The 14,305-nt window shown below is 37.2% G+C and overlaps 1 protein-coding gene across 1 annotated transcript; it reads left to right on the plus strand.

Annotated features, from left to right (window-relative positions):
• LOC138323782 (uncharacterized) lies at window positions 1–14,218 on the plus strand. Its single transcript, XM_069268625.1, has 6 exons — window positions 1–243; window positions 7,851–7,891; window positions 8,016–8,617; window positions 9,486–9,510; window positions 10,380–10,413; window positions 11,596–14,218. Exons 1-6 carry the CDS (start codon window positions 241–243, stop codon window positions 12,043–12,045), a joined length of 1,155 nt encoding a protein of 384 aa, XP_069124726.1. The 5' UTR covers window positions 1–240; the 3' UTR covers window positions 12,046–14,218.
• The last annotated feature ends 87 nt before the right edge of the window (window positions 14,219–14,305 follow it).

Here is a 14,305-nt window from a genome sequence, read left to right on the forward strand (position 1 = left end):
GGTTTGTTGTTAATCTCTCTCCATTGGACGGTGACTGTGTGTGTATAGACAGTCGTGGTTGCCGAAGTGAAGCAATACGGGTATTGGAGGGTACAGCGCAGTGGACGGCTACCCGAGCAGGTGTTTACAGGGACCTGTATCGATTGATCCCCAGGGTAAAGGTTGCCCGTGTGTATCGATTCCTCGACCCCCGGGCTATCCTAGCCCATTAAAGTGAGAAATACGCCATGTTACGCTAATATGGTAAGTAAAATGTGTGTGCATGTAGCATTACGTTATGTCATGGTTGGGGGATGAATGCAGCTGGCAGTGATAGCCGGAATTCTTATTGCGAAATCGTTAATATAACGATAAATCAGTGAAATAACATGTTCCGGAAAATAATATCAATTAAGCCAGTGCCCATATGTATATCTTTACCTGTTGGATTTTTAACACATACATACTTAGTAAAATATACTATCCTATACATACATTGTGTGAGACGACCTGTTAACACAAAAGCTATATATACGGATACAACGATACCCATTCATGACGAGTACGTAAGTGTGTCGGAGGAACTCGTTAGACCAGTTTTATGTCCCCGATCTTCCAAAACAATATATTACATACAGGGTCTACAGGTGAAACACCGCAATATATCGCTCCATTTATCATGTCTATTGTAAATGAGAAACCTAAATTCACTTTAATACATTGCCAACGAAGTTTTTTCCAAGCGATTTGGATTAATTTATGGAGAAATGCATCCCAAAAGAGTTAGCTATATAATCCTACACTATGATATAAGGGACTGTATACTATAGAATAACGTAAGTATCTTCTAAACTTACTGTGCTGGGAATTACGGTACTTGTTAGTATAATGTGACCGGGTGAAGTGTTTTACTTGATGTCTCCGCCGGCATGCTTCAGTGATATAGCACTATAAAAAGGGTTCCACTCAACAAGAGGACACAATACCGCAGCATACAAGCATATGGGAGGTCGTCCTTACATAACCCTTGCTGTTAATAGGACGTTAGATAATGAAAGAAAGAAACAAAACGTACAATATAAAATAATGTAATTATCTTCTAAACTTACCGTCACGTATGGGAATTACGGTATGATACAGATTACCATAGGGAAATTACGGTACGACACAGATCATCATAGGGAATTACGGTACAATACATATCATCATAGGGAATTACGGTACAATACAGATTACCATAGGGAAATTCCGATATAATACAGATACAGATTACCATAGGGAATTACGGTACAATACAGGTTACCATAGGGAAATTACGGTACGACACAGATCACCATAGGGAATTACGGTACAATACAGATTACCACAGGGAAATTACGGTACAATACAGATTACCATAGGGAAATTACTGTACGATACAGATTACCATAGGGAAATTACGGTACGACACAGATCATCATAGGGAATTACGGTACAATACATATCATCATAGTTAATTACGGTACAATACAGATAACCATAGGGAAATTACGGTACGATACAGATTAGATTACCTTAGGGAAATTACGATATAATACAGATAACCATAGGGAAATTACGGTACGATACAGATTATTATAAGTATCTGTTGAAGGCACTGTGACAAAGGGGAAATACGGTACAATACAGATTACCATCAGTGTCTTTAAAAAGGACAGCATGACATGGGGAAATTACAGCACGGTAAAAACTTCTATGACCGCTTTTTACTTTATCACGGAAACTGGAAATTACGGTACAGAATACTTATGGTAATCTAAATGTAACAGAAATATACAAAACTAGAGAATAATTGCACATAACATATTTATTGTATCAGGAAAATAAGACGAGAGGACGGAATGTACCCATCATTATTATCATTTTAATCAAAGTGCAATGGAGAGACGAGTTATTTACACTTGAGAATGGAAATGGCGGTATAAAGGGATATTGTAGGATCGTTTTAAGAGGTCATAGTGACATAGGGGATTTACGGTACACTAGGGGTAAATAACAACATAAGGTACAACATGACATATGGGGAACAGTATAATGGGATACCGTCAAGACCCGTGTACAGGACACTGGCATAGGGGGCACATGGCATAGAGGAATTACGGTACAATAGGATATTGTAGCTGTTTTTAATGATACATTACTGTACAACGGCCGAGATACAGTTTCTTTTTACATCATCATAAGATTAAGTCATTACGATCAGTATACCAAAATTCTCCCACAATTCTCCTTTAAAATTCTGTGTGCCATAATTTTCATACTCACGAATCAAGATGAGCTTTTGATGTGTTATTTACAAACCAAAAGTTACCAGAATTTTGATAATTACAATACTTACAGTGTACAGGTTTTAATATTACATGTACAAATAAAAGCTCAAAATGAATTTTAGCAGTACTGTCAAATAAAGCATATGTTACGCCTATGGTGCGATAACATGAGTGCGTACACTCAAACAATGAGGTCAAGTTGTGGTTAACAATTTCATTTAACATTTTTGCAGTGTTATCAGTAATTGTAAATTGTGTTTCCATTTAAACATGCATAAGGCATGATACCATAACCATATTACAGTGCACATAATACACCATACATGTTTGTCTGTCCATCTGAATGATTTCCACTGCAATTCATCAAAACTTATTATTTTTAATAGATTACCGAAGAAAACATAACATTTCCCCCAGATATGGCACATATAACTTAGACACCTATGAATTGCGACAAGAAATGCTCCAAAAGGGTACTAGCACTTTCCTGTAAAGGACTTAATGATATTATTTGGAACCTGAAATAACATAAATGACTCTGATAAGGGAATTACGTTACACCATGATGTCATCGAGTACCACCAAAGCTGTCTTTTAGGTTAAACCAGTAATCTTTAGACACGAGCCAAGAAGAACAAATACATGTACATTGGGACGAGATATCGAATGTAGTATCGAAACAACTAATTCCGATATTAGTCAGCTCCTAGTGCATTCAGAAAAAAGACTGGGGGACACTGTCATTAGATTGAATTGTAAGATAGAAACGTAGTTTGTTTGTTTGTTTGATTAATTAACGTCCTATATATAGAATAACTAGCAATATTCAATAATTCCTGATTACGAATAGTTCGGGTACATGTATTAACGAAATATGAGTTCTAATGCAGATACATATGGCACGGTTCCAGTGCATCGTGATATGGGATAGTCCTTGGTCAGTTATGGGTTCGGTCGTTGTCAGTATAATGCGACCTGTTGGGGTTTGTTGCTTGGTGTCTTCGGCTGCATGCTTCAGTCATAGCACTATAAAAAAGGAAAGAGATCCACTATACAAAATACACAACACGAATATATGGCAGTCTTCCAAAACACGCACCACACATCGCATACATGGGAGGCTGTCCTTAGATGACCCTGGCTGTTAATTGGACGTAAATATTAATAAACCAAGCCAAACCATATCATGTAATGCAACAACGTGTTGGACAGTTTGACACACAAGATAAAGCAACATACAACTTCAATAAAGGAACACGAGACAGTTCCACTACAACTAGATTTGGGAGTTCCAATTACGGTAAAATACATTTATAGCAAACACACTAGCTACGAACTCATGGTTACAACCTTATTTCGGACGAAATTTGGTTTAGTTTTAGTACAGTAGATTGGAAAATTTCAGTACAATGACATTTTGCATATATTCCAGTACAACTAGATTTGGGACAAATTCAGTGCATAACGAGATTTGGTATTGTTCTAATACGACGATATTTGGGTCATTCATAGTATAACGAAATAGCGAGATTTTTAAGCGACATTTTCTGTTGTACGACAATTCTAGTGCAGAGTGATTTGGAACATATCTGGTATACAGAACAATGAATATGGTGTACATTTATATCTTAAAGGAAAATAAAGAGCATCAATGATGGAGCTTTGTTGTAAGCCTACACGATGATAAACGACGGGTAAAAAATAATCATTGACATTAACGGTTCATATTCGTGAAAAAAATGAACATAGACAATGACATGAATATTCAGACAATATAAATATTCAAACATTATCATGAATATGCAGCGGAAATTAGTATGTCGTGGGCATACCGACAATTGATATATCCTGTTAGCTATAAAAATCACAAGCGAGTTGTCCTGTCGAATTTGCTTCTGCTTGACTGCATTAACGAAAAGTAATGTATCAAATTAGATCGAATGTCTACACGTAGATACTCTATCAGTGTAACGTGACTACGTGCAAGACCTGTTTGTCAACTCAGACATACGATCGCTAGATAGGTTTAAATGCACAGAGGTGTCCTGTCACCTATACAGTCCTAATATAATATTCAAAATATTTTAAGTGTCTGGTTTATTGACAAATATCTACAGTGCATATTGAATTGATCTAAAATGCTATATCTATTGTTCAACAACCAAATCAATAATAGAGAATACACAATGGTCCTTCATACACTACATGGTTACTGCACGTGTATGTGCGTATAGTGTTGAAATAATTAAAGCAGAATTGCTCTTCCATTTCTCAGAAGGTATATATTTGGAAATAAACCCGTAAATTAAAGGATTTTAAATGTGACACGCTTCTTGAACACATTTTATCCGTGTAAAAGAAATTATGACTAAGTGATACCCGGTCTAAAATGTCACAATACACCTATGGCATTGAAATCAGACGTCACCAGGTCAACGGACGTATAGTATATGTTATTTCATTTTGTATAATTTCGATTTGATGTCTCTTTTGAGTCTTTTCCTTCATAACGTTCTTTATTGCATCTCTCTTCACTTCGCCTCACGTTTGGCTTTAAGTTGAGCGTTCGTTTTAACTAATTGGTATTTTCAAAAACTTTGGTTGGTTGAATAGATTAACTCTTTACTTCGCCTCACGTTTTTGGCTTTAAGTTGAGCGTTCGTCCAATATGATTAAAATACAGATCCTTATAACCACTCCGTTAAATAGAGGATCTGACATCCCATTACGGGTCATGTTCGGATGAACTTTATAGATAATACCACGTGTACTTCAGATCAAATGTATTCTCTACACCTTGCTACATCAATTGAAAACGGTATTTCGTTCCAGTATACATATACAATTAGCTTGCACTGCTTTGGGAAAGATGACTACGTAGACAAAAAATAATTATGACAGATTTTTTCAAACTTAATTCACAGTCAAGATTCTGCAGGCAGCGATTCGATTGGCCATTTCCTAAGGTCACCTGAACATGACCTCTAATGAGATTTTACTCAGATCCTCTTATAAAACGTAGTGTTTATAAGGATCTGTGTTTTACAATCAGATTGAGCGTTCGTCCGTGATTGTTTTTCTGTGTTATATCAAGTTGGTAGTTTCAAACTCAACTTTGGTTGGTTGAACTATGCATGTTTCACAATGAAAAACCATGTGATAAATTCCATAGTAGTTGGTTATCGTTTATGTTTACACACACTCCAGTGTGTAAACACCTACGGCGCTTCTGAATAGTCAACAACCGATTGGCTCTCAACTTCGGGCTACTTTTCACAGCGCATTTTCCTTTAAATATCATAGTATTTGCTGTTTAACAGGTAGTTACTTATTCAAACTATTAAATAATAGAATATTGACTCTCTATTTATGCACTATATTTTATGGCGGGAAGTTATCACTATACACATTGTACAGTGGTAAGTTTCCCGGAATGAAAACGAGAAAATGGTCACCACGGTATAAATACGTTCCCCAACGCGTGACTGTTGTTTATCATGTTTATCTAGACTCTCGTTAGTAAATTTTCATTTTTTTTTTCAAAAGACACTCGCTAAAGCACGTGACTTTTGAAAATTTGATAATTAACTAACTCAAGTTTGAGAAACAGGATAAACAACAGTCACTTGTTGAAAAACCTCTATATAGAGAATACACGGTTAGTATCTTACAATACAAGGTTATTTTGGTGCGAGACTTAGGAAAGCCGAGATGACGAGGCTTTGCCGAGCTTTGCCGAGTCATCTCGGCTTTCCGTGTCGAGCACCAAAATAAAACTTTGTATTGTAAGATACTAACCGTGTATTCTGTTTATCCTGCAACCATTATGGCATTCAAAACGAAAGCATATTGACAGTTCCTTACTTTGTTTCGCTCGAAGCGAGAAGCTTCTTTGATGCGGAGGTAAAGATTCATTCACTTAACCAAATGAGAGTGCACTCCTTTTTACTGCCGTGGGAAATAAATAAGCGCATTCACTAACAGTCACCGTAATTCTATTCAGTGTGATATATCACTGAAAGGAAATGAAAATATTCAAATAACAATAAATACCCATTGAATATTTACTAAAACAATACATAACCTTTGTCATGAGCCAAGAAAAAGACGGCACCGCCATACGAGATTTTCGATATCGTAAAAATGACGTCATTTCGGTGAATGTGACGTCACGTTTTAGCGGGACTGAATGACGTTTCATACACCGGAAGGTTCAAGTTCTGGGTCAAGTTAGAAAAAGTGCCGTCAGATATGGAACAAATTCACGTGATCGTATTGACAGATAAAGCATATCGTATTGACGGATAAAGCAAAAGTTTATCCGGCATTACATTTGTAGTTATCGGTCAGTATGTGGGACAGTTGCAGGATAAATAGTTTTATAACAACCAGAGTCATTGAAGGAAGAGGTCATGAAGACAAAATTCAGTAAGCAAAGAGTTGAGAAGACGAGAAAAGATAAAATTCCAAATTTAGTCGCCTTTTACGATCATATAATGGGGGCAGCAAGTGCATTTTGATGCAATGCCCAACCGACAGGACAGCGTACACAGGCAAAATGGCATATGTTAAAAAATTCTTTTTTAAATAATTCGTATGAAAATTGTTTCTGTCCTACAGGGAGCAAATATCAAATCAAAGTAAAGCATATGACCTATATTAGACCAAACATTGACTTGAAATATTCATGTGAAATTCGACATCATTGTCATTGTCAAGCTGTCCGACGACCATTGATGACACTTTTTCCGTTGTAAAGGAATTAAGATGACTAGGTTGTCCCGGGCGTTAGAATTGTACCTGCTGTCCCTATTGCATGGTCGTAAAAGGCGACTGAATTTAGGGTCTTACCTTATCTTTTCGTCTTCTTCTTAACTGACTTCATGTTTCCTAATGCCTCCCTTGGCACCGCCTCACTTTTGACCTTGAATTGAGCGTTCGCCCATGTGAGGAAGGCTCTAGGTTCTGTCGGCCGAGACACACCAATGTTTATAATAGGGATAGTTTCCGCTCCTGCTTAGCGCTCAGCAAACAGGAAGTGGGACGACTGGTTCGCCCGTTGTCATTTAATGTGACCGGGTGGTGTGTGTTGCTTGGCATGCTTCAGTGATATAGCACTATAAAAATGGCAACAGTTCCACTATGCAAGAAGACACAACACAAACATACCGCAGTCTCCCAAAACACGCACCTCCCACTTCACACATGCTACACACTGCATACATGAGAGGCCGTCCTTACATGACCCCGGCTGTTAAAAGTCGTTTAGATAATCAAACAAACAAACAAACAAAATTATCTTGATGATAACTAGTATTTAACATTATATAGACATAAAGTTTTTATGTTTCACATGTTATCTGGGCCCAATTTCAAGAACATTACTTAAATTTACAGCTTCCCTTAACTTAAAATTCGCCATAGGAAGCATTGCAGATTTTAAGTAAGGCTCCTTAACTTAATATTTTTCCTTAAATTTTGTAATGTTTTTCGATAGGGAACTTTAATTTAAGGAATGATCATGACACTGGGCCCTGATGGTGCGTTTCTTACCTTTTACAGGAAACGAAAATGGCATCAAAGAAGAGCTTACGTGTCCACTGGTAAGTTATTTGTCATAATATATCATGCTGATCTTTTGAAAAAAGTTGCATAATTTCGCTTTAATTGTGTGTTTGTTTGTTATAACATAACATATATGAAGTAATACATTGTTTATTTGTACAGGAGGGGCGAGGACGACAAGACAGAAACCAACGGCCCAGGACAACAGGGGTTAAATGGCATCCTCAAAAACAGCACCGTCAATGTTAAAAACGAGATTATTCCAGAAAAGCAGCCACCTCTTCAAAACCAACAGAATAACAAGCGTGTACAGAACTTTATAGACCCCAATGATCCTAAACGACAGAGACAAGAATTCCAAAATGTTCCACAGATACGACAGAAGCAAAGAGCACCTCTACCGCCAAATATACGGACATACGGTCCAGCCCCCGTACCAATGACCGCAAACAGGAAGATAGTTGGTGGCCCACCACCACAGCAGTTTGTTTACCTACAACAGCCCGGTGGTAGTACCCGAAGAATCCCCCCGGGGTATCGTTCTTCCCGTCCCCAGTCGGCGCACCACCAGATGCACTCTTCGAGGACTCTGCCCCCGTATAGGATCGCGCCTCCTCAACTCGATTTGTTGGACGACAATTCACCGCAAATACGTCTGGGCCGATACCGACCGAAAGTCATACAGGAGCACTTCAGTCCGAACAACGTACGAGACACTGAATTCCTCAACAAACGACGGGAAAAATCAGCGCCTCCTGAAAAACGTAAGAAAGATGGAACATAACTATTATATTAGAGTAAAGTAAAGACGAGGAAAGTTATACAAAAACTCCGATTATATTCCCAATTTTCGAATTTGCAGTGATTCTCCAATCGATAACATTAAGGCCTACTCCTTTACTTGGTTCTAAACTTATGGGAAACATGCATTGTCTGTTGAAATTGTTCATGTTGTATCATGTAAGCATAAAGTGCTGTGTTCGTTATTGTCCGCGGTCCATAGTCGTGAGCTTGGATAGCTGAACTTAGCTACAGTTCACCTACTCTAAATGTTACCCTTGAATTGTTCTCACCAATCTATTCACTGGCGAAATCATTGAGTATAACATATGATTAAGGGAGAACAGCATACTGAATGGCGGGCATGGTGACGAATGGTGACCGCTTCGTATCATTATTACAAAAATCAGGTTTTCTTTACAGTTTCATCGGTGCCCGCTTCAAATTCCTCAACAGGTCTAGACTTTAACAATCGATAGTTTCCCACATTTTCTACTAACTTGTCGAACTGACCGCCCGTGCACATTTTGTTTTTTTTTTAAACCAATACTGATTAACGTTTCAATAATTGTTTCGTAATAAACTTTCACATATGTCCGAGTATCATAGATTCAAAGTAGTGTTTTTAACTTCACTAATGTCGCAATTATGTTTCTATTAATTTCTGCTACCATAAGCGGCCGCCGTTCACGATCGTTGATACCAATCATGATTGTATATGGTTTGACCAATCAGGTATTATATAGTGTGAACAACCGTGTAAGCTTATATCAGAAACATATATACATATATGTATATATGTTTCTGCTTATATACATGTGTGAATAAAAATATTTTACTTTTCCATTGTAGGTAAATCGGTACAGACACACACCTGGTAAGTACTAGAGGGGAAAGGTGAACACGTACATCGCCGGTCTGTCAGAAAAAGTATACTAGAATATAAAAATGTACTTACAAGAACAGTAAAAAATAGATTTAGCAGTACTGCCAAAAATCGTCATATTTACGTCTACAATGCAGTGAAATGAGTGCAGTCAAACGAAGAAGCAAAGTCGTGGTCTACCATTTTACACTTGTACAGAGATATCAGTAATTATGAAGTGATGAAGATAAATGTATGTTATCATCTAAACATACATAAAGCAAGAACAACTTCAGAGCACGAATTCCGCGTCGTTACAAATGCATATCAACCATCATGCATGTTTATCCGTGTCTTTGAATGATTTCACAGCTTACTTCATCAACACTTACAGTTTTTCAATGTATTACTGGATTAAGAAAGAGTAGCATGGTAGAATTTTCGCCCAGTTATGGCACATAGAGCTTTAAAGCGTTCAATAAAACGGAGGTAAATGTATCGTGCCCTCGAGGGCCAATTTGTCAACAATGCAGCCACTGCCAAATTGCAGTGTTGTCCAATTCTACACGAAGTCGGTGACATTTCTCCAGTTAGTCAGTATGTTGTCCTCCTCAAAAACTTAGTATCTCCTCCGAAGGTGCGAAGGGATGGAGTGCAAAAAAGGATAAATCTTAAAACTAGTACATGTACATTGTATTTACATACATACACCATACGTAAGAATAAAATGATAGTGCTTGTCCGGACGCGAAGAGGAAGAGAAACCAGGAGAAATTATCAGAAGATTTTAATGGGAAACCTGGTTTGTTATATAAGATTTGATATTGTTCTTGAAATGTTTTGTTCGTTTTGCAATAAATTTTATAACATATCTGTTACAGGGAGAGACAGAAGTCGCCAGAGGTCAAAGTAAATGTACGTATTGAATTCCTTTAATCAGGGATGTTTTAAAGAAATAATTAAATTTCAAGAAAGAAAAGCATCAATATAGCTGAGTATTAGAAACGTCTGCAAACTCTTAACTTTGGATATGATGAAATGAATGCCACTGTGATTTTGAAATCAGTTTCAGTCTGCATATATTTGGGCCTATTGCATTAGCATCTGTAGAACATTTCAATGTGTTCAGGATGATTATTACTGATTCTATGGCCACGCCATGAGGAAGAATGTGGAGTCGAGAGTTAAACATGTCCGTGCCGTTGCTCCCCGTTCCAGTGCCATATTCGAACAACATCCCGAAAACGCCTGGAAAGTTGATGTTCAATAGATATAGACACCATATTTATAGCAATAGTGTTTTCTATATCGTATTAATTATGGCCCCGCATCTCAGGTTGTCCGTTTGTCTGTCCATTTTTCTTGTTACCACTATTTCTCGTAAAGTATTTAAAGGATCTGTCTCAAATTTCATATGCAGGTTCCCTATGACCCTAGTTGTGCATAATGCATTTTGGGACTGATCGGTCAACAAGATGGCCTACAGGCAGACATCTTGAATTTTAATAGTTGAAGTTTGTAACTTCTATTTCTCAGTGAGTACTGAAGGGATCCATCTCAAATTTGATAGGTAACTTTTTCTAGAGCCGTAGTTGTGCATATTGCATTGTGGGACCGATTGGTCGACAGGCAGCTATCTTGGATTTTGATAGATAAATTTTGTTACCGCTATTTCTCACAAAGTAATAAAGGGATCTTTCTCAAATTTCATACAATGTATGTAGGTTCCCCTAGGACCCTAGTTGTGCATATGGCATTTTCGGACAGATCCACCATCAAGATGGTCAACCGGCAGCCATCTTGGATTTTAATATTTAAAGTTTTAAAGCTAGAGAAAAGATCCCTCTTTCCATTGTCAATTATAGATCATTCTTTAGTAGGTGCCAAGATCCGTCTGGGATCTCTTGTACTATACTATCATCAGTCATTTTAAAGTTATGCCTTCAAGTTCAATTGTACATCTTCAACTTCATTGTCAAGATATTACTTTTCTAATTGTAAGGCAGGTTGAGCGGGGCCCTTTCTGGCGTGTCAGTGTTCTAGTTTAATCCTATAATAATGTAAACTTTACTTACCAGTCTTTTTTTTGTATTTTAGGTTACTCGACAGGATACAGACCCGAAGAAACTGAGGACCAAGACCATTGTACGTCTAAAGGCTTCCCCAATCCAACCCCATAATCCGCAATGGGAACAACAAAATTCCAAACTGGTATCCACCGTCACCATCCCATCCAAATCTTCATCAACGAAAGATGACAAAAATGGTAATTTTGTGATCGTCGACTATGTGGTGGACAACCTGGGTCCTCAAATGTTACAAATGAAACTGACTGAAAATGGAGACTCTAACGGGCAGACGACAGGTTCCACTGATAACCAGGTGAACAGAAATGGTCCCGCCTCCATACATCCCCATATAAACTCTAACCACACGACAGTGGGTACTGAGGGTGTGGAAAACGGGGTGGAAATGATAGAAATACAGAAACAGATCCTTCAAAAGAGACAGTCAGAGGCATCGTTAGCACAGCTGCCAATCAAATAAACGGTAGTGTATATCTGCTGACTTGTCTGGAAATACTTTGTGGCATGTGTAACAACGGAGTATCTCATAAAAACACCTATTACAATATGGTACTTTTTGGCTAAATGTAGAAGCATAGTATTACCTTTGGAATGTACCATCTACAACAATACGTGTTTAAAAAGTGTAACTTGTACATAATTCAGTGTTCAGTGTCTCTAATACAGTATCATATGTACGTGTTGAGTGTAATTACACCTACTCCAATATGTGTTGCCAGTGTACCTGTTTAAACATGTATTAAGTGTACCTGATACTACATGTGTTTATTGTACCTTTTACAACATGTGTAAAATGTACCTGGTACAATATCATCTGTTTATTGTACCAAGTACAACATATGTTGGGTGTACCTGGTACGACATGTGATGGTGTACATGGTACAACATGTTAGGGGTACCTGGTACAACATGAGTTGAGTGTACCTGGTACAACATGTGTTAGGTGTACCTGGTACAACATGAGTTGAGTGTACCTGGTACAACATGAGTTGAGTGTACCTGGTACAACATGTGTTGGGTGTACCTTGTACAACATGTGTTGGTGTACCTGGTACGACATGTGTTGGTGTACCTCGTACAACATGTGTTGGTGTACCTGGTACGACATATGTTGGTGTACCTGGTACGACATGTGTTAAGTGTACCTGGTACGACATGTGTTGGTGTATCTGGTACAACATGTGTTGGTGTACCTCGTCTGGTACAACATGTGTTGGGTGTACCTGGTACAACATATGTTGGTGTACCAGGTACAACATGTGTTGGTGTACCTGGCACAACAGATGTTAAGTGTACCTGGTACAACAGGTGTTAAGTGTACCTTGTACATCTGTTATAACATCTATGAATTCATTGTATCGTACACCTTTACAACATTTTATTTAGAATAACAAGTGTGTCTTACCTGGTTCCTCTCTCTAAGGTGGAACCTGATCCAACTATCTGAGGGTGTATTATGTACCTTGTATCGTATCATACTTTGTTGTGTAGTGTATACCAGAACAAACCCTTTGTGAAGAATGTAATTAGTATAATTTCGTATTTTTTCTATGAACCTGTTACAACTTCCTCTGTAGGGGTTACAGTATAGGTACTTGGTTGTATTTCATGTACACAATATACCTAATTATGTGGGACTTTTCTGTACATCTTTCTGTGTACATGTTACATGCAATAGCATTCTTCACCAGCATATATGTTACGGATATGTGATATATCAGCAGTCCTCTACTACGATATTGTTTTGTCCATATGCTCCTACATAGAGAGATAAGGTGTTCATACATAATATCACAATACATAAAACATATACATATTTTGATGTGATTGTAAATATAATGACATTATTCTACTTGGTCTCTAAGTGTTGAGAAAATTACACCTATCATAGGTTGTGATGATTTAAGTGCTTTATCTATTTCAAACAAGGGCAAACTTGATTACAGGTATTACAATATTTGTTTTATATATTAATGCAATATGATACGGTTATCACCAGTTATAATATAGCATAGATTATATGTAAATAGCAATACATGCTATACTTGGTAAAGGATTCACTCTAATTGAACGTCTTAAGCAGGGAAATGCTGAGGCTGTTCTATAATATACAAGATATCGGACATACCTCGATATGGGACTTTTATCTCCTCAGTTATAAATACAAAATTTTAAAAAAGAATGGTTATGTACACAACAAATTAATATTGAATTAAGCAAAATGGATTTGACTACACTTTAAATATATTTTAAGTCAATGCAATTCTTTTTCTATTGGTGTATACATTATGTATGTATATGGAATACACTGAAGTCCAGACATATTAGGGGTAACTGGTTACTGTTCACTCTCCTGTGGGTACTTTATTCTATATTTTACATGTTAGAGTAATCTGCTCTTGTAGGTAGAAATTGATTGTTACATCATGTGTTTGTGAGTAATTTTTGTTCACAAGTCTACTGAACAATCAATACCTACACTCAAGAGGAGATAACTCAGTAATATAAAAAGACAGAATTTTTAAAGTATTAGAGGGCCAAGACGACTTTTTTTGTACATGCAACATGACTGAAGGTGGCTGCCACTTTCCTTGTTAATTAATGTAAATGGATTAAACTTGTATTAAACATGAGTATTTGTTCTGAGTTATCTGTACTTCCTGCCATATATATATATATATATACATACTGTACATTAGCTGTGATGATGCAGTTCAAAA

This window comes from Argopecten irradians, chromosome 5 (genome assembly GCF_041381155.1).
Source record: "Argopecten irradians isolate NY chromosome 5, Ai_NY, whole genome shotgun sequence".
NCBI classification, from domain to species: domain Eukaryota; kingdom Metazoa; phylum Mollusca; class Bivalvia; order Pectinida; family Pectinidae; genus Argopecten; species Argopecten irradians.